The sequence below is a fragment of the Ruditapes philippinarum genome, unplaced genomic scaffold, assembly GCF_026571515.1.
Source record: "Ruditapes philippinarum isolate M1 unplaced genomic scaffold, ASM2657151v2 ctg228_1_1_1_1, whole genome shotgun sequence".
In the NCBI taxonomy this organism is placed as follows: domain Eukaryota; kingdom Metazoa; phylum Mollusca; class Bivalvia; order Venerida; family Veneridae; genus Ruditapes; species Ruditapes philippinarum.
The window spans coordinates 573,224-595,844 of NW_026856125.1; the positions used below are offsets into that span (position 1 = coordinate 573,224).

Genomic DNA, 22,621 nt, shown 5'->3' on the forward strand with positions numbered 1-22,621 from the left:
TGTGATTCCGAAACTCCTTTTGATTATTTAAGAATTTAGACGTTTATACATCTCAGAAAAGGTTCGGTGGATAATTTAAACTTTTTTTAAATTTGTAAAGTTTATGTTAGCAATGAAGTTTTGTAATAAAACAACAGAAATAAAAGATGCATCTTTAATTATTAAATGTAAAATTTATTGGCAGTTCGTGGCAAAACATGCAAATGTTAATCTTTTACCTAATAACCTTTTTATTGTATAAGCCAACCGAATCTATTCAATCTGTTCTTTCTTTTTTTTGGTTATTATCTTTAAATACTGTGCAAAAATTAGACTCTGAAATTAAAATTAAATACTTTATATGATATTGTCATTATAAAACATGAGCCTATAGGTTTCAATACTGCAAACTGTTTATATTATTTTCACTAATGTTTTGGTTCGGATATTCGTCAATTTGAATGCTAGTCATAACGTCCGTTCGTTTATTAATTCATTCATGCACATTTATTCATTAGTTTTATTCAATCCTTTCTTATATAGTTTGAAGAAGGGTCTAGAGCGCCATCATTTCTAAATGCGACAGTGAAATTGAAAGTATAAGAAAAATAAGACCTGGTTCCAGTTTATGTATTTTGTTTTAAGCGTAAATAATATTTCCGAAAAAGAAATATAAGTCCAGAAGATTTCTTTGCCGTATCGTGTACTCAAAATCGAGGATTTACTTTATAATGATTCCACCAGATCAATATAAATATATAACAAGTTTTTTCTAGTGGGGCCAACAACTATTTTCGTCCATTTACATTACCTGCATCTTACACATTTTGGCGCATTTTGTCATTTTGTACTGTCATGGTTTCCTATTCTGATTCAATGCACGAGCTTTGATAACATAACATTTAATTTTAATTTCCTTTTTAATTTTAATGTATGCTTTGAAATTTTAAAACTTGCTTTTCATGTTCGTTAAGCCTGATCAGTATGTAATTGATGTAATCGATAGGTAAAATTAATGCATTTTGTTTTTACAATTATGTTTCAATTCGGTCAAGTGGATCTTGCTGATAAAAGTTTGATCCCTACTTTTCAAATGGAACTTAATAACATCGCACGTGGAGGGACGTCATACAGTTGAATCGCCTCCAACAGTGTATAATAAAGATTCCGTCAATACGGAGTTTTAATGATAACATGTCAAGATTTTGACGCTGAATTATTGGATTAACAAATGTACGGTAGGTGGAGTTATTACTTTGATATTAGGACAGAGTGGTGCTAATTTGGGCAGCGAGGTGAAGTCGAGCTTTAGAAGAATAATTTGGCAGGTGCGCGAACAATAGCACGCTAATAAGTGTAAAATAACAATAAATATTTCGCTTCGCGGTTCCACCGTTTTACAATTAAAACTCGACTTTTCGCCCCGCACTGCCGCTTATTTGCATTTTCGCATCGCGCCCCCGCCATTTTAACTTTTAAATTTTAAATTTTTTGAATTTTTGCTTGGCTGGGTCGTGGAGCGAAAACATATACGGCACAAATCAGCCACCATAGTTAAAGGTTATTATTCATATTTCTAATGCAAAATGTACTCTCGTCATAATGAACAGACTTTAGAACATGACCCCGAAATATTTCGACAGGATGTTTTACAAATTCTTAAGCTTTGTAATCGGTTCTCTTTTCAATTAATACAAAAGATGAGGCAAACATTATTTTAGACTTGTTAAAAAGCATTGTTACATATTGAAACAAGGTAAATAATTCGTATGACAGAAAGAGTAATTTTTGTTTAACTTGTCAACAGATATATGTTTTCGCATTTATGTCTAATAAACAAAAAGCTTACATCGTCATGAAGTAGTAATAAATTTTATGTTTTATGATATAACTATTTCAAAATATTACTTAATTTTCGTTAGCTAAAGCGTAATCATTAAATTCACTATGGTCATTCTATAAGTAACATGAATACATATGATTATCCTTTGTTACACTTCAGTTCAGCATAACCATTACGACTGTTGGAGTAATTATGTTACAAAATGCAAAAGGAAGTTTTTTACGGTTTTAAAAAAATCCCCTTCATCAGTTATTCTTTGTTTAAGAACTCTAACTAGGACATAAAATATATGGTGCAAATGTCCTCATGTTATATAAAACAACAACAACAACAAAAAAAATAAGTAACACCATGCAAAGACAATATAATTTGAAATTTAATAAATTAATAAATTAATCTGAAAGTATTAAAAAATATTTAGTGCATGATAACATTATAAAATCAGTTTAATTAATTCATGATTAAACTAAATGACAAACGTAAAATATGTAAACGTATAGAAAAAATATACCGTCACTAAACTGTGTAATTGATTATTTTAAATAAAACAATTTATAACTAAAGGCAAAAGGAAACAGTCAAATTAATTCTTTTAATCAATGTATTGAAAAACAATAGGAACAAAATCAAGATCGAACCTGATACGTATTTTACACCATTCCTAACCCCCAATTACCATTTAAAGAAAATAAGATGACCGTTTACGTGGAAAATTAGCAATTTAAATATACATAAGAAAATTGTTAATATTTACGCAAAAATGCATATTCGCAAAATTTCGAACCAGGATGTTTCAGCCATCGATTCGGTGTCCTACTTGTACTTCATTAGGAATATGACAAGGACGTATGTGCTATATAAAGGACCACAACAAGTTACGTTTAACCAGAAGAACTTAGTTTCAGCTTTAAAAGGAGGTATATCAACAAAGAGGTAAGCCCTTTTAAAATAAACTTGAAATGCTTTGCATAACAATACAAATATTTATTCTAATACTTCATCAATACAAAAGGAATTTATAATACATTTTTTTTCTAAATTAATGTTTTGGTAAAATATCAATGTATTAAGATTAAAAAAAAAACTGCTCTGTAATTATCATCATCAAAGCACTTAAAATCTTGTGGAGAACATAAATTCTAACTCATTCCTTTAAGTTTTGATATTTCATAGCCTTAATTTAAATACAAAAATGATATACACGTTCATTATATACTTATAAATAAAATATTGAGCAATATTAATGAAATAAAATACGTAGATTCATTTTCCGTATTTGCCGTATTTTCACTGTGAAAAAAAACAAAAAAACTTTTCTCTGCAGTAAAACACATTTTTCATACTTTCACTGGTGTCTTGCCGGCTTATTTCTTCTAAATTCAACCAGTACACACAATTTAAGGGGAAATCTTTTAAGTTGTAATGTCCAAAAAAGTTATTTATAGAAAGAAAAAAAAACACAAACATCCTATATTAATTGATGAAATGTGTAAAATAATCTACGGGCAATTCTCAATAGAAAGTTAATAAAATGAAAAAAAAATATTTGTATTGTTACGTGTATTGAGTAACACAAACAGCGCATAGGCAATCGGGTTGGTCTTATTAGCTCATAAGCTCGAGTTACGGGTTGCGGTGTCTCAACGTTTTCAATGTAAGGTACCTGCTGTATGTACGATGGACATAAATGACAGCGTAGAGCTATGTTTATATCCCAAACATTTTTAACATAAAATTGATTTAATATTTCCAAATTGGCTTTTTATTTTAATCATTTGTAATTGTATACATGGAAATGATGTTCATCATGTTGTTAATGTTTCAATTTTGAAATTATCGAAAACTTACTTTTGCAATTCAATATAATATATGCATTTTCTTATCGGATGCACGGAAAGTTGCATTCCAGTTCTTACATATACATCGGTCAATATGAATATAAATTAAATTTTATAACGTTCGTGGATGTTGTAATTAGTTATAAAAATATTACATTACATTTATGCACCATGTTATTAATTTCTGTGCAAAACTAAATAAAATACTGATAAAAATTTACAAAAAGTGTGATAATGCTTATTATATCTGATATAAAATACATAAAACGTAAATAAAGGTACATTAAAATGTTACAAGACTGCCCCACTCTTTTAAAAAAAATAGAGGTTACCGTCTCACAGATTATGAATTATTCTTTTATAGTAAAATATCAAACTGAATACAAGTATAGAAATTTGACTTGTACCTGTGCACACACCATTAACACTCGGATGGGCATAAAGTCATTTTAAACGATTGTCTAGACTTCCTATAGAATCCTTCTGTACAACCGTTATCAATATTTTTGTTCTGGATGCCTTTGACGACGAGAATATGTTTTCTTCGTTTTTCTTTTCAGAGGAAAATAGACTTATTGTCTGCCACGCCTTAATCATGCAAATGTTTTTAACGACATCCCTAGGGGTATTACTTCTTTGCACGCAGATCCCTTTTATTGAATCAACAATAAATCCTGATGGACATGAAACGTTTGGTGGCCAGTTCCTGGTTGAAATGGGCAATAAAATAGGATCTTCCGAACTACAAATGATTGGGAAGACAATACTGAACCTAGAATCTAAAATTAAAAGTACGATTAGATCTAAAGTGATCCAAGAGCTTTGTCGACTACATAATTGCACTGATTGGGCTGTATGGTCAAAATGCGACGTGGCGCTTTATGGGTTTGGGAGTCGTAAACGCAGTAGGGAGTGCGGATTCAAAACGGTTCTTTGTAATCGAGACAACTTACTGAAAACAGAATATGAATTTAAAATTTGCAAGACAAAAATGCATAAAAACTGTCCAAATGGATTCACAAAAACCGAGAGCGGGCTTTGTCTTAGCATGCATAAGAGAGCTTTAAGTCGCAATGGTGCCGAAACTAAGTGTCGAAAAGAGAATGGACATCTCGTACAAATAAATTCCGAAAGAACAATGAAAGATGTCAATAAGTTCCTTGCTGAAAAATACGGGCTAAATCGGGGATTTTGGTGGATAGATGGTCTTAGGGCAAAGCAAGGTGGTTCATGGAAATTCGGATACGAGACGGAGAATCAAAATTTCAAAGCCTGGGGGGATAATGAGCCAACGAATGGTCCTCAGGATTTGTGTATGCTTTATTTCTATATGTCTTACAAGGGAGGCTCAGCTTGGCGCATGAATGATTATGCTTGCACAAGTCATGCATGGTTCATATGTCAGGTGATTCCCTAAAGCAAAATCATATTTTTTGTAAAATTGACTTATACTTTATGCCTCTGTTAAAATAATTATATTGTTGCAAATAAATTTTGACAATTTCATAGCATAATCAAATTAACGCAGATTGAGTTGGAAAAAAGTCCCATAAATTACCTTTTATTTGCCTTTGTTTTATACAATTCAATTTTGGAAATTTTATAAAATACTAACAAGTAGATGTGACTTATAAACTTTTTGCTAATCCTGCTTCAAATTTAGTGTTATTTACATTGAATTATTGTATGACATATTTCTGTGAAAATCGTAATACAAACTTTCAAGGTTGTTCAAAGATGCATCTAACAAATAATATTACGAATAAAAAATTCTTAAATAATCTTGTTTTTCTAAGCTCATATCAAAATGTTACATTAAATCAACATGTACATTATTTTATAAGAGATAGCTTCCACATTGGTTTTCCAAAAGCCAAATTATATTTATATAAACTAAATAATAATAACACCAATTGTTTTGCGAGTCCTCAATAAATATAGTCCTAAATAAGTACATAAGAACACACGTGAGCTTTACACTTCCAGATCTATTGTAAATTTCTTGATTTGTTACTTAACATTTTCATTTACATTTTCATCAAAAGGAAAAACAATGTTGTTTTATATCTGTATACAAATATTGGACTGTACAAATGTCTAATTTCATTTCATGCTAGTAGTTCTCCGAGACTTAGTATCATGAAACCATGCGTATATACGTCGTCTCAATCTATAGAGAAAGTGATTTGCATTCGACAAAAGGCATCAGTATAACAGGTCTTGCATTGCATTGTCAGAAAAAAAGTCCATTTTTTACCTTCGTTATGAATCTTTTTTTCTTTAGAGACGATTGGTGTTGTGCGGTTAAAAGTCTGGCTACCAAAACTTTAATAGCCACCTTTTATACATGAAAGCGAGATCACACGTGCATTGTTCTATTTCGGTTATATTTGGTAACGGCTCTGATTCCTTTAATATCTACTATCTTCATGCTTAAAATTAAGGCTTTGCTTATTAAAAGTTTATACATGAATATTGTTTAATTAAAATATAATGACATTAGAATAAACCATTTCTAGCGTGTCAGCACTGTACATATATATATCAATATAACACATGGTATCGGATTCCTGACACAGTCATAGGTAAGTGTCCTTACGGCAAAAACGTATCCAACCAACCACGATATAAAATGAGTACTAGAAGGGACCATATGGTCTTTCCGTGTCATAACGCCTCCCCTTTAATTTCAATTTTTTCACATGCGCATCATTGTGCATTATGCGCAATATGATTAAGAGTGCCCTCTTTCCATTACATGATACTACTTTGCCGTTGATAGAATAATCAGAATAGGAAGTTTGCTCTTATTATTAATTTTAGTTTATTATTTAGAATTGGTACATGACTGCTACATGAAGTATATTCATACCTTTTCATATCGAGCTACTTTCTGGGAATTACAAGAGAACAAACCAATTTAAAACATTGAAATATTACTATAAAAAAACACCAAAAACATTCATGTAAGGCACAGTGTAAAATGTGTTTAAATTATTTAGCTGTCCAGTAAGTACAAAATGAATGCCATGGAAAGATGTGTTATTATCTGTACTAACAATAGTGTGGTTCAGAATTTGATGAGTACAAATATAGTGTGTCCAATACGTTCACCGGGGCCAACTCATTTTTGCAATGTCCCAATGCCATGTAAGATAAGTAACTTATGCCAAGCTCTATAATTGTTGACATTGTAATATTGCACAGTTGAGAAATAATTACAAATTTAAGATGACTTTAGTTCGATTTTCGATTGATGACTCGGTATTATAACTCGGACTGTCAATTGACCTTTACCCGTTGTAATTATGTTTTCAAGTATAAATCTAACACCTTTGATCATACACAAAAAGACTAGATTTAATGTAAACAGGCAACTAATCTGGAAAAGGACTGTCAGAAAATCACGACCAGAAGTAATCTCACTTTGCTTAATCTTTGAATGACGATTAATTACATTTTTATATATCAATATATTGCCAATGCGGCACAACAGATTTATGATACCATCAAATTTTTAATCACATCCGAGGGTTGTCGCAGATAAAAGAGACAACCGTTGAAAATAAAAATAAAAATAAAAACACATTGCTTAAGTAACATATTTTATATTATTTCAAAATGTTCGTAGAAATACATGGAATATTAGTAGATCTTCATACTCAATATACACATCACTGACTGAAGCCCGGCGTACAAAATGTGATAAATGACGTCGCCTACAGCACCTGCTCTACGTAGTTTCAGCCAGTGCGAACACACGCCATGTAAAGTGCGACACATTGTTAAATGTGTCCTTATAAAAGTCTTTAACAAATGTTTCTGTTTCAACTCCTCCCCACTGCTGAAATGAAAGCTATGCATACGGGACTTCACTACTGGGAACACACTAAAATCCATTGGGACGAGGTCGGGACTGTAGGGCAGATGGCTGATTCTTTAAAACCGCATGCCATCAATCTTTAACTGAGAGGAATTCGTCATATGAGGAATGGCGTTGTCTTGGTCATCACACTTTTACTCAGCGCATGAACAAGATCACGACGCACCAGCTTAGATAAAATAACCACATTTTAGCGAATTGCAACACGTTTGCAGGTCGTTTTTAATTATTGATACCATGTCGTAGTATAACTATTTAATTAAACTCTAAATGTAAGTTAAAACGTTAATCAATATAAAGTAATTACTTTGAAATAGTAATCAGCTTTAAGGTACGCCCTCGGGCAACCGGTCGATCAGTATCATCCCCTGTCCGTCCTGAAAGAAGACACATAAGTGCATACCACCGGATTGTGACACCCTAACCTTCTTTGGCGCTAGTGCACCTGGTGTTTACCAAAAAGACGAGTTGGCCTTTGTTTCTGGGTCATAATGTCAGATGGGTGACTATCCTGTCCTCGTGAAGGTCTAGACATTCCGACAATAACGTCACGCGCTGCATCTTTTGGTCGTCAGTTAGAAATCGGAGAACCAACCCATCTAGTGCTCACCTTGCCTATGTTCAGATCATGTTCGATAAACTGTATCCTTAGACGTATCCTTAAAGACATGAAAGAGTTTAATGGCTAATCTTCCAACTGTAAACCTATGTTCTATGGCCTTCTGTTTTCTCATCTGCTTTACGAGTGACAATCGCAGACAGGAAGGGCGACCGTCTCTCTATTTGTCTTCTATAGAATTTCGACCTTCCCAAAACTATTTATGCCATCTAAACACTAATTGAAGGCATCATTTATATTGCCTGCCTCCTGAACCAATTTATAGATATATGTTGATGTTTTCCCGAGCGCATGGCAGAACTGATTTACCGCCCGTAGCTTGACTTGATAAATAGCGCTGTTTCTCAGCTACTGATAATGCTATGGAGTCTTTACAAACAGGAAGTGAGATTGTAACGTCACGTTTTATGCCGACTATTTTTTTGCGCGCAAAAACGTGCCGTTATTACGTCTTTGTAACGTCATATAATATTGCAAGCGCCGCCCGTCAGACATGATATTTTGGAAACGCTTCACTTTTTAAGTAGGAAAAGGAATTTTGATGCAGAGGGTTTTGAAAGATGGTATTCATATTAAACTATATTCAAGCAAAGCAACTGACCCGAGTGACTGTAAATAAAGTAGGTAAAATAAAAGTTTTTTTACTTCTGCGATAACCCTGGCACGTTCAAAATGTGGCTGTATTGAACATTTATGCGTCCATCTCTTATCACTTTGAATATGTATAGACTATTTGATTTAGACTATTAAATTACAGATAAAACATTTACTAAGACGGTGCATGGGCAAATCATGCAAAACATTTATATTTAGGCATTACGAAAAATCAATTAAACATATGACCAGATGTATCACTTATTTTTAAACTATCCGTGCATTACATGTTTTTTTTCAAACGACTATGACCAATACAGCTGTGTATAAATATACTTCTTGGGATTGACGTTGCATAAAACTAAAAAATGTTTGGTTATTAAGATATAACATATGCGCAGCATTTTAGTATTCTATATAATTCAGCTATAAATATAGTCTAATACATGACAAATTTAATTATTAGGTACCTATCTTACTCAAAGTGGCACAGAAAGCGGGAGGATCAACATTTCAGAGACTGGCAGAAAATCTGTTTCGTTTGAAATCATGTTGTGGTGGCCTTGTGCTCCAAAATTAATTTCTTGCGTCTAGTACAACTTGCGCTTTTTATCAAAATTTAATTTAATTTTCTATTTGCAACCGTTGTTTCCAATAAACTTGATTTTATGAATTTTTTGGCCCCAATCTAGATTTAGAATATACATAAAGAAGCCAATTCAGTCAAATGTTCATGTAGGAAAGTCACATGTTAGTAATAAGTATTTGAATCTTTGTTTAAAAGCTTTAAATTATTGAAATAAAATATGACAACTAAGATTAACAAGAAAGGGCTGCATTCAAATGAAAGCAGTTGTTTTTCCATGTCCTTTTTCTAAAATGATTTAAATTTGTAAATTATACATTGCAAAATTGTGGATTGTTAACTGAAACATGTACATGCTGTTACATGCATATGTGACAGCAGATTTTCTTATTGAAACTTAAACATTCCTTTGACATTTCTGTAAACAGGTAAACTAACCTTTTACATTATATGTAAAAAACAAAAAATGATGGGCTTGTCATTTTGACGTCTTAAGACCTTTTTTAGAATTCTCTACCGCATGTTAGCAGACCGTTATATTTCTGTATAAAGGAAAACTTGAATAATAACCAAGAACGGAGCTGTAGCAGAAACCAATAAATCTTCTTGTCCAAATATTTAACAAGGATGTGCTGTTATCATAATACATTGTACCATATTAATATTTATTTGCTGTAGAATTGCTACTACTTTATAATTGCTACAATTTCTCGTATAATCATTAAAAAAAATCTTTGCGTTGCACCATAGATATAAATGCTGCAATTGCTTTTTAGAAACTTTGAAGAGATTTCCATTCTTTCTACAGTAGAATGTTTGTGTTCAAGTCCTGAGAGTTTCATTCATTTCCAGGATGTTTCAATTTAACTATTGTTAAAAATCTGTTATTTAAATAAAAAGAGTATATTTTAATGCATATAGTTGGCAAATGGTTTCATACATTTAGATGCAGAATGACTTCATAATCATCCTTTCATGATTTGTCCATAATATGACTTATTTTGCCCTTGCATTTATTACACACTTTCCTAAACAATTGTTTATTTGATTTTTCCACACTGGCCGAAAGGTCTTTTGCACATTTGTAAACTTCGATATGTAACGTTCAATCAATTTCTTTGCTTTTGTCAGTGAAAAAACCCAAGACAAAATATTGTAAGAGTATATGTTTTTGGCTTGCAGCCACGGCTGCAAGCCATTTCATATGGAAAACTTGTTCCGGTTAGGTGGTTTCCTGCTTACATCTGTTGGTGCATGATTGAACGGGAAACCAGATGCAATTGTGCCAATCGCAACTTTTCGGCCTTTTCCGTCAGTCTTCGGATTAATGATAATAGCCGATGTAGTTCCGATTGCAACCGTAACAATTCGGGCGATTCCGTCATACTGCGGAAATCTAAGCTATTTTAGTTACTTCGGTAATCCCCGTTTGTTTATATAAATAGGATTTCTATTTTTACTTGATTTATCGGTTTAAACCGTAATAAATTATAAACGAAATTGTTCCGTTTCATTTGTTTTTCAAGACGCAAAAGTTAGTTTCTTTTATAATTGTTTTTTTGTCTGTATTAGTTTTTTACAATAGAGAATGGTGACTGTAGTATTATTCCGTCTTCAAAGGGTTATCACGCATGATCGAGTTATATTTAGATCTACTGAACGCAATTCAACTTCTTGGTGAGGTAATCTAAAAATAGCCCATGCATATCATTAACCTTGCCACGATCATAGTTGATACATGCTTATTAATATATTGGTACCACGGTACCACGTAACGAAGTATTTTAGTGCATTTACTTGTCTATAAAGCAAAGGAATGATTTCGCTGCGAAAATGGGGAAATGAGATGTGCACACTTGTTTTCCTTCAGTATCACGTTAATATTTTTACGATTGATCATTTTCTTTATTAGTTTTATACAATAGAGAATAGATCTAAATCGTTTTGACAAAAAAATATTCGGTTTTCCAAAAAAAACCAAAAAAACTAAATAAACCCTTTTTGATAATAAATTGACCCCCCCCCAAAAAAAAAACAACAATTTTAAAAGGTTGGGATGAAGGCACAACTGTGCAAGCCTTTCCTTTTAAAAAGGAAACTTTATTTTTTGTTTCATTTAATTTGTTAAAATAAACATGTAGTAAATGCAAACGGAAAATATATGGTGATTTATTGCAGAATTGTATATTATAATAACTATATCTATATTCATATATTTATATAATTGTCTTATATAGTTTTTTCCTGTCCCTGAAAAATAAATATCATGATATTGTTTTGTGATAAACACGGCTAATACGGCGGATAATATTAATTTTAAAGACATATTTTTTTAAATTGATGATAAGATCTTTATAGAGGTTATATAAACGATGGTGTTTAAAAAGCTTTAATGAAACGACAACGTTTGCTTATAAGGATGTTTCAGATTCATCTTGAATTACAACAAAATGTAAAAAAATATATACACTTAGCTTGTTTTGTTATTGTTATATTTGTTCCTTCATCCTTTTTGTAAAGATTTAATGTTTGTTTCAACCATTAGATTCTGATTGCAGAATTCGTTAAATCAATTATTTCTATATTATTTGTGTTTAATTTAGTCACTAGCCGCATATAAATTCAAACAAATATGTAACGATAATTATGCAAGAATCTGGCAGATAAAATGAAATTGTTTATTGCATGGATAGTCAAACCAACGCCAAAGAAATTTTGTTTTTTCAGTTTTGTGGTACAGCATACAGAGATCAGTTGCTCCATTATCAGGATCATTGTCACCCCAGTAAGTAAACTTTGGATCTGATGCTTTGTATCCATACGACCATGGTCCTGCTTGAACAGATCGTCGACCATCTATCCATACCGAACTGGTACTTGACAACAGTGCAACAAAGGTTACGTTTATGTCCTTGGCTTTCCATTCTGAATCAACATGCACCAGATGACCACCATCAGATCGACAAACGGCTTCAGCGTTATTCCAGGACTTTGGACTTGTGTAGTATTTTAAGCAAAAGCCATTCGTTGTGAACTTATATTCCTCAGGACATCTTAATCCACTTTCACATACCTTATAATCCAGAACTGTGCTAGATAATCCATATCGCTCGCACATGGTATTGTTTTCTCCGCATGTCCGTGATCTGGTTTGAACACCGACAAGTCTTTGTTTATCTGAGCTGACATCACAATCAGACCACTTTGTCCATTCACTACAACGATGCTGACGGCACATTTCCTCTGCTACTTCCCGAACATCAGATTCTATGTTCTTTATAGCTTTACCAATAATGCTTAGCAATGATATGTTGTAAGTTTTGCCAACGTTATATAAGGTCTGTCCACTTATTTTGTCGTTTGCTGAATTTTCAACACTCGAAACGCGTAATGACAGCATTGCAAACAAAAACGTATATACGATAGGGACATTCATTTTTTTGTTCCCAGTACTATCTCTCCGTTGGTAAATGGGGTCTCCCTTTTCTTCTGAAAGATAAACGTAATAGACCTTAAAATATGTTGTTCTTATGTTATACACATACATTGCTTATTCGAAACCCTTTGGAATGCGTCAAAGAATCAATCAAAGCGATCCTGAAACACATTCATTTACGGCGTTGCGTAGTATTCTATAATTTGACGCAAACACCACGAATTTCAATAAAATGCAATATAACTTTGATATATGTTTAAATGTACATTTCATTCAAACTTACATTTCATTCAAACTTATATTTCAATAAAACGTTCCTGATAAAAAACATTAAGTCATGTTTGTTTTTAATGTATTCATCCATACGCAAACATAATAGTACTTAAACTGTCCTTACCTTTATGATTTGAACGTTCAGTATTTTGTTTTTGCTACTGTCAAAGTCGTTGTCATCTGACTACTGCCTACTGGGGTAACAAAGATTGGTGATACATTCAGTAAGTTTTAAGATAAACAAATAGGAATAAGAAGGAAATTTTTTCACATATCTGATTAAAACATAGAAGAGAAAAATAGGGTGGGCTACGTGAATATGATTGCAAAAAACAAACAATATTTAAACGAACACATCATTATGAAACATAATTTAGGAAGTTTATACAATTTGCTTATACATGTTGACAACGTTTTCGAATATAACATAATATTTATGTTTACATTTATAGAGTTTACAATACATATTTCGATTGCAAAACAAGTTCTTGTCCGAGTTGACCGACATATACCTAAACAATATTCTTTTTTAATGCTAGAATAGAGTCAAGACATACATGACATACCATTTCATAATTGTTTATAAGGCATGTCATCATAATCATGCCGTTATCGTTAGCCCTTATAATGACTCAACGTGCCCTTTTATTGATTATGCGTGTAATTTGACGTTTTAGTTCTGACAGTTTGCAACAGATCAGTTTGTTTCATATACATGTACCACAATTATTCACAGACATATACACATGGGACAGCTCAGCTATTGTCAATAATATCATCGGACTTGATACGAATTGAAAGTAGTTCTATCATGTTGTTTTAGATGTAAACAAAAACAGATGATAAATGTTTGATACTGTATTACTAGGTATTGAAATGTATTAAAACACCATGACATCTGATTTGGAATAATATTTATAAATAGTAAAGAAATATTGACTATAGTCCGTCTGATAGATTTAGATTGTAACTCAAACAATAGGAGAACAACAAGAATAAATACTCCCTTCAACACACAGGTTGGATTTGTCAGTAAGTAAGATTACATCAGAATCAATAACAGGTGACGATGCATCCAAACATTTGCATAAGCAACAGTTTATTATTAACAAAAGTACCAGATATTACCAAAAAAATATCTTATGTAAGCAAACAAAAGTGTACGCATTGCTTATCTTATCATGCAGTTAAACGCTGTTTTTAAGAAAATGAAATGAATATCAACATATTTATTGAAAAATGTCTTCAACATCATTCTCCCGTGACTTGTCAACGTTCTTCTGAATGCGGACATTTAAAAAAAATGTCCAAAGTTTGTATTTGCTTCATTGTTTATATTTTACCTTCAGAAAATGCTTTTAGTCTGAATATTCTAGTCTGTACTATTGCTGTTGACTTGTTTTCATCATATTATTGTTTTTCTGTATACTTGCTCTAATTTGTCTAATATTGCATTTTATTGTTGCACCATTGATACAAATGATGCAACTGCTGATATTTTAATCTTTTGCACAGCTGCTAATTGTTAATACAGGTCTCCAATTAGAGAACTAGTGAATAAGCAGCTCTAAACATAGAAAAAAAATCTTGGCCAGACCCACAATATCCTGCAAGATATTTATTGCCCTTTAAATAGTGTTGACCTATTTCCGGCATCTATTAATATGGTAATAAAGCTACCGGTGATTATTCGTTACCGAGTGTGTTTACATTTTCATAAATTACCGCAGATAATTTACATCTTCCTAGTCACATTTTTAAAATCTAATTTTCGTCTTTTTTTAATTTTCATAACAAAGTCAAGACTACATGCCGGCATTACATACATAAACCTCTCTATGAAAATGCAGCCAATAAATAAAATTAAAAAAAACAACAAAAAAACACAAGAAAAACACACCAACCAAAACATAGCAATCATCTTATTGTTTTGAGATTCGATTTAGGAAATCAACAATTTGTTCAACCATTATGCAAACACATGTTCAGCTATCACAAGGAGAAATAAACCTTTATCTAACATTGATACGACAAAGTTAGACAGCCTTAGACACAGTCGCCGCTTTGCTTAGTAACGTACCCAGCACAATGCATTATACATTCGACTTCACCCACAACTTTAAGCGTTTGCACCATGTCCGTCAGAATAGTTTCAAGATATCGATCATTTCTTTGTTTCCCAACTTATATCTTTATTTACAATCTGTAATTTAGAATGCGGACTATAACTTAGGAAATATACATCAATTCTAAGTGCATCTTTTTGAGTAATGTACGGTTTGATTTAGACGGAACACTGTCACACGAAAAAACAAACTATTATTAGTATGATGCACCATGTGATAAACAGGAAGAGTTTTGTTCACTGCATGCTGATAATTGCGCGGCTATTTGATTTAATAGGAAGTCTTTAGTAAAATAAATACATGTAATCAAGACAAAATTTACTAATAAGCAGAAAACTTGTATTAGTTACTATAAATAAATTAATAATTTTGTTTGTTTTGTCGTATTTAATTCACACCGACACTGTTAAGGTCACATGATAACTTTTAAGCTTTACTGATGGAGGAAAACCTCGTGTGCCCCATCGTGTATTATGTAAGACACCTGGTAGAACCACATTCTTTCCGTAAGTTAGCTGGACAGTTTTTTTATGGACGATTCCAATGTCGCTGAAATATACAGCGTGTAGGGACAAGTGTATTGAAGTAGGAGACTTTTATCCCGCGACCACCGAGTCCGCAACTATGAAAATATGAATATAACGTGAATTGAGCTAATAAAGGAACAAATTAATAAAACAAGGTCGAAACATGTGAAATAAATAAATAAATTTGTAAAGTAATAAATTATTAAATAACTGAAAATATTGCCAATATACCAAAAATAAAGCCCGTAAATAATTCCTGTTAAAGGACACAACATAAAAAGTGTAAGTCTATCTTACCTGGCGTGTAATGACAGGACTGCAAAAGAACATTGACCTATAATACCTGAAGATTCCAGGCCACACTAGATGTCTTGTACACGCTAGATTTACAAATGTTGAGAGTCTGTACAGGTATGTTTACTTAATTTAATAACAGGACGAGAAACAAAATGGTCAAGATATTTCATCGCTACTGTTATTTAATTTACCGCAAAAATATCAATATTTATTTCAAAATGGATTTTTCCCTCAAACGCAAGATTGTTTTTATTTATCACTATTTGGACGTTGGTATAATTATGAAAAATCCAAATGTATTATCTTAGGAAGGAATGTATGAAAATAAGACCGTTTTATTTAATACGATTTTAATATGGCAACAACGGTTATTTATTCTTTGCCTCTTATGTACATAAAATGCACGGTTTCCTACGTCTGTGTTTATGTATTTCAGCTAATTCCTTGTATCATTAAATTATGTTGGCAATTCTTTAAATGCCCTAAATATGTGAACATTGACTCCCTGTAGGCGTTGTAATGCAAATTCCATTCTTGATCTTTTAAATCAAGTCTTTATCTGTAAATGAAGCAGTGAAATACGCAGAATGAAATGGTTTGACTGGAATACATATTTAGTATTAGTATTACAAAGCCCTACGGGGTATGTCATAAAAACATTTCAGGTGTCGATATTAATATATACGTTTCACAGATTTTCTTTTATCATGCTCTCACATTAAATTTACGCTTGCCGCATGAAATTAACTTACTGAGATAAATGTATATATAAGAGTTTTGTCAAAATATGATTGTATTATTTCAATATATTTACAATGAATGGTAACAGAATTGAGCACAGCAGACCAGTCGATGTTGACTGTAAGGACCACTCCAGATGGTGACAAAAGATAGTTCAAAATCTTACGTTAATCGGATAGTGCATGCTGCAAAACAAATGGCAAATATATTACAGCTAGTGGTTTTTCATTTGAAAGGCAGATATACTAACCTTGTAAACATCTGTTCTTCTATAAGTGCGACAAGTCGATCAAGATAAAACATGCCCGTTGTCTACAAGGGAAGAGAAACTCTTCAGCTCAAAACACGTTTTAATTTTGTACTTAGGATAAATTTACAATTGATATATAGTATACTGGAACAGAAACTGTCATGACATTATTAAACTAAAACTATCACTTAATATGAGTAATACCCACACAAGACTGCTTTGGAAATAAAAACCTTGCAAAGAAATAAATAAAAAGTCCAGAAAGAGTTACGCTTCTTGAGCACTTTATTTCCTCTCATTGCGCTTGACCATTGTATGAAGTTGCATTGAATTCCAAACATAAGTCTTTTAGCAAACCACCGGACGAGGAAAAGGAACAAAAGGCAATAGCTCTACAAATACTGAAGATGGAGTTATGATAAGTAAACGCTGTACTTCCTCTTATTGCGCTTGACCATTGTATGAATTTGTATTGAATTTCAACCAGTTGTTTTCAAGTTATGCACTGGACAAAAAGTAACAAGAGCAATAACTGTAATTTATCCAAATTGAGTTATGGTTCTTGTGCACTGCACTTTATCCCATTGCCCTTGACCATTGTATGAAGTGTCATATAATCTTAACCATTAATTTTCAAGTTATGCACTGGACAATAAAAAGTAACAAAGGGCAAAAACTCTTAAATAAGTCAATAAAGAGTTATGGTTTCTGTGCGTGCACTGCGCTTTCTCTTAAGAAAATGGACCATTGTATGAAACTGTATTTAATTCCAACTAGTAGTTTTCAAGTTATGCTCTGGTCAAGAAAAAAAGCAATGGAAAAGTTACAAAGGGCAATGACCTCTATATTTACTCTGGACAGAGTTATGGTTCTTGTGCACTACACTTCATCTTATTGTGCTTGACCATTGTATGAAGTTGTTTTTATTTCAAACCAGTACTTTTAAAGTTATGCTCCGGACAATGACAGGTATCAAAGGGCAATAACTCTGTAATTTGTCAAAATGGTGTTATGGTTCTTGTGCACTGCACTTTCTATTAATGTGCCTGACGATTGTATGAAGTTGCATTAAATTCCAACAAGTAGTTTTCATGATCCGGACAAGGGAAATTAACAAAAACAAATAACTCTGGAATTAGTCAAGATGGAGTTATGGTTCTTGTGCACTGCACTTCCTCTCAATGTGCCTGACCATTGTATGAATTTGTTTTGAATTACAACGAGTTTTTTTTAAGTTATGCTCAGGATAAAACACAATGGAAAAGTAACAAAGGGCATTTACTCTAAACTACTTTAGCTAGAGTTATAGTTCTTGTGCACTGCACTTCCTCTTATTGTGTTTGACCATTGTATTAAATTGTTTTGAATTCCAACTAGTAGTTTTTAAGTTATGCTCCGGACAAGAAAAAGTAACAAAGGGAAATAATTTTGTAATTAGTGAAGATGGTGTTATTGTTTTTGTGCACTGCACTTCCTCTTAATTAAATTCATTTTTCAAACATACGTCAAGAAAAAACAAAATGTTTGTTTAATCCATCTGATGTTGCTTTTTTGAACGCCGTCGTCACTAAAGTCAACTTAAACGTCTTCATCAATAATGTTCAAAGGTGCTGTAAAACAATTTGTCATTGTTCAAAAATACTAAGTTATGTCTAGAATGATTCCGAAAAGATTGATTTTGAGAATATGTGAAACAAAACAAGAGCACAGCTAGGCGGAGCATTATATACCCGAAAGTACTTTTTTTAAGGATGAAGCATTTATAAGACATGGGAATTAGCTGTTAATCTTATAAAATTTTACAGCTGTAGGTTGATTAATACCTAAGTTAATAAAGGTGACCTAACCATTGATCTTGTGACCCCAAAATCAATAGGGGTATTCTACCTAATTTGGACAATCATCCTATGAAATTTGAATATTGTGGGCCAAACGGAACTTTATTTATGCTCTGGATTTTTTTTTCAATTTTTAAGTAATATTGACTTTGACCTTTGACCTGGTGACTCCAAAATCAATAGGGGTCTTCTACCTAATATGCACAATCATCCTATGAAGATTGAACATTGTGGGTCAAATATGAACTTAAGTTATGCTCCGGAAACTGTTTTCAGTTTTAAGGTAAGAGTGACCTAGACATTTTTACCCCAAAATCAATAGGGGTCTTTTACCCAACATGGACAATAATCCTTTGAAGTTTGAATATTGTGTGCCCAATAGAACTTAAGTTATGCTCCAGAAAAAACTGTTTTCAGTATTAAGGTAAAAGTGACCTTGACCTTGTGACCCTAAAGTCAATAGGGGTCTTCTATCCAAGATGGACAATCATCCTATGAAGTTTGAACATTGTGGGTCAAATGGAACTTAAGTTATGCTCCGGAAACTGTTATCAGTATTAAGGTAATAGTGACCTTGACCTTGACCTTATGACCCCAGAATCAATATAACCTTGACTTTGTGAGCCTAAAGTCAATAGGGGTATTCTACCCAAGATGGACAATCATCTTAGGAAGTTTGAACATTGTGGGTCAAATGGAACTTAAGTTATGCTCCGGAAAACAAATCGCTAACGGACGGACTGACAGACGTACGAACGGACGGACGGACGGACAGACAGACAGACAGACAGACAGAACATTTCCTATAATATAAAAAAAAAACAGAAAAGAATACAGCAGAATTCCTAAAACCGGATATGAATTCAAATATTAAACGATTACTCTGCAAGAATTTGGCAGATGAAGTTAAATGTGTTATGACAATGATAGTCAAACCAACGCCAAAGAAATTTTGTTTTTTCACTTTTATGGTAGAGCATACAGAGTTCAGTTGCTCCATTATCAGGATCATTGTCACCCCAATAAGTGAAATTTGGATGTGTTACTTTGTACCCATACGACCAAGGTCCTGCTTGAACCGATCGTCGACCATCTATCCACAACCAACTGATACTTGGCGGAAGTGCAAGAAAGGTTTCGTTTATGTCCTTGGCTTTCAATTCTGAATCAACATGCACCAGATGACCACCATCAGATCGACAAACAGCTTCAGCGTTATCCCAGGATTTCGGACTTGTGTAGTATTTTAAGCAAAAGCCATTTGTTGTGAACATATATTCCTTAGGACATCTAAATCCATTTTCACAGACCTTATAATCCAAAACTCTTCTAGATATTCCATATCGCTCGCACATGGTAGTGTTTTCCCCGCATGTCCTTGATCTTGTTTGAACACCGACAAGTTTTTGTGTATCTGCGCTGGCATCACAGTCAGACCACTTTGACCATTCACTACAACGATGCTGACGGCACATTTCCTCTGCTACTTCCCGAACATCAGATTCTATGTTCTTCATAGCCTTACCAAAAATGCTTAGCAATGTCATGTTGTAATTTTTGCCAACGTTATACAGGGTCTGTCCACTTATATTGTTGTTTGCTGATTTTTCTAAACTCGATACGCGTAATGCAAGTATTGCAAACAGAAACGTATACACGATCGGGACATTCATTATCTTTATCGAAATGCTTTCTTTAGATATGAAATGGGGTGTCAGTTTTCCTGAAAGACAAACGTAATATCCAGCATAAAACTTATTTTCGTTATAATTTTCGTAAGAAGTACTGATCACATGCAATATTAAAATTCATCATATTTAAATGGATGAGTTTTTCAGTTTTGATTAAATACCAGCAATTGCTTATCTAAAGCTCTCCGGACGTTACCCTTTGAACTCGTCCCTGTACAATCTTTAAAAACCGATCCTCAAGTTTAATTCATACACTATGAATTTCAATACAAAGGCCTTTGTAACATCAAACTATATTTACAACATGTTTATTCAAATTTGTTCTAGTCATTTAAATTTAAATTGCTTTTAATACTTTTTAGTCAGTTTTTAATTATTAACTATATGAAAACTAAATAGTTAATAAACGGATCTTACCTTAACGACTTGAACGTGCAGTACTCTGTCCTACTGTCAATTTTGTTTCACCTGTCTACTACCTACTGGAGTAACAAAGACTGGTGATACATTCAGTAACTTAAAGGTTTTAAGATGAAATATATAGGAGTAACAAGGAAATTTATTAACATATCCGATTTAAAGAAAAACAAGTTAAATTGGGTAGGCTACGTGGCAATGATTGCATAAACAAACAACATTTCAACAAACACATATGAAACATGATTTAGGAAGTTTATGCAGTTTATTTATAAATGCTGACAACGTTTTCGAATAAGACATAACAATGTTTTCAGTGTCTGTTATTTACAATATTCATTTAAACTCGATTGCAAAACAATTCCTTGCCCGAGTTGAGGAACAGATATAGTCCTTATATTGATGCATTCATTTAATGTTGATCCCTATGTTTCTTTTACTGTAAGATATATTTCTGTTATTATTAATACTTTTTGTTTACTGTTTTGCATCGAGTTAGAGATAGAGGCTTACTGTGTCTTTAAAATGATAACACATAATGTTTCAATTCGTTATAAGAACATACTAAAACAAAGTTTAGTAAACATATTGAAGAAATAATTCAATATTTGTAGACGCGTGACGACAATTTATATTGTCGTTATTATAAGTACTTTTGGTGGCTCATTGTGTCGTTCATTTCATTTTGCATATTTTAAAATACGTTTTATTCCGATCTTTTTTTATTCCGATCTTTTTTAATTGTTTTGCTGAAGATCAACGTTTCTATTACAATGTAAACATGTGACATACATCAAAGAACACATACCACAGGTAGGTATATAATACTGATTTAAGTTGCTGCTTTTCCCATAAATAATAAAATATGTAAATGTAATATTAATTTTATTTTAGAAGATACAATAATCTTCTTTCAACGAGAAAAGCATCAATCTCATATACAACGTACAATTCCCACGAATATGTATTAAAGATGTATAAAACATTAACAACTGATTCTGAATAATACTTATAAATAGTGTAACAACATAGAGAAAAAGAATCTCTAAAAACGCCAAAAAAAACGACTGAATTGAAAATGTTGCAGCTCCGTTTGATTAAGCCAATTGAAAGTGCAAGTTACCTAGCACTGACTTAAACTGAGTTCAACATTTAATCATTGTTATTTTGAATTTAGAAACGTCCGCAGATTCATTCATACGGCGGTTATCATGGAACCTTCAAAATGACACGTTGGTGTAATGTGACACGTCAGTGTCATTCCATGAAAAGCGGCTATGGTCCCAAAGTAAAAGAATGAGTGTACCCTAAACGAGAAAAGAAGTTAACAATAGCCGTGATACTCTTTATGATAGTTTACCACTATAATTAATGAAAGGAGAAACTAAACGTTAAAGTGCTAGGGCCGAAATAGGCATTCAAACAAGTGAGATGCGTGATATTTCCTTATAATATTTTGCCATGAAATAAAGAAAAACAAACATAAACATATGCATCGAACGTTTCCATTAGAAAAAGAAGAAAAAAGGAAGGAGAAGAAGATAATCCCCGTTCACATCTGTGTTTTAAGTATTTATTTGGTCTAAATAATGTATCCACCGGAACCTTAATCATAATAAAATTGGCGCTAAATTTAACATATGTTATCGTATTGTATCTCCGTACAAAATGTTTTTGTAAGTT

General features: G+C 32.5%; 2 protein-coding genes across 3 annotated transcripts; both read right to left on the minus strand.

The window, feature by feature from the left end:
• Nucleotides 1-11,507: 11,507 nt before the first annotated feature.
• Nucleotides 11,508-13,264, minus strand: LOC132745454 (C-type lectin mannose-binding isoform-like). 2 transcript variants are annotated; one of them, XM_060734386.1, is made up of 2 exons: nucleotides 13,176-13,264; nucleotides 11,508-12,831 (listed from the first exon to the last, which is right to left on the minus strand). In XM_060734386.1, exon 2 carries the CDS (start codon nucleotides 12,776-12,778, stop codon nucleotides 11,987-11,989), a length of 792 nt encoding a protein of 263 aa, XP_060590369.1. In that variant the 5' UTR covers nucleotides 12,779-12,831; nucleotides 13,176-13,264; the 3' UTR covers nucleotides 11,508-11,986. The 2 variants fall into 2 exon arrangements, with proteins under 2 accessions (XP_060590369.1, XP_060590370.1); XM_060734387.1 differs by having other exon boundaries at nucleotides 11,508-12,828; nucleotides 13,176-13,252.
• A 6,365-nt stretch (nucleotides 13,265-19,629) lies between these two features.
• On the minus strand, nucleotides 19,630-21,095 carry LOC132745455 (C-type lectin mannose-binding isoform-like). Its single transcript, XM_060734388.1, has 2 exons — nucleotides 20,939-21,095; nucleotides 19,630-20,553 (listed from the first exon to the last, which is right to left on the minus strand). Exon 2 carries the CDS (start codon nucleotides 20,501-20,503, stop codon nucleotides 19,709-19,711), a length of 795 nt encoding a protein of 264 aa, XP_060590371.1. The 5' UTR covers nucleotides 20,504-20,553; nucleotides 20,939-21,095; the 3' UTR covers nucleotides 19,630-19,708.
• Between the last annotated feature and the right edge of the window lie 1,526 nt (nucleotides 21,096-22,621).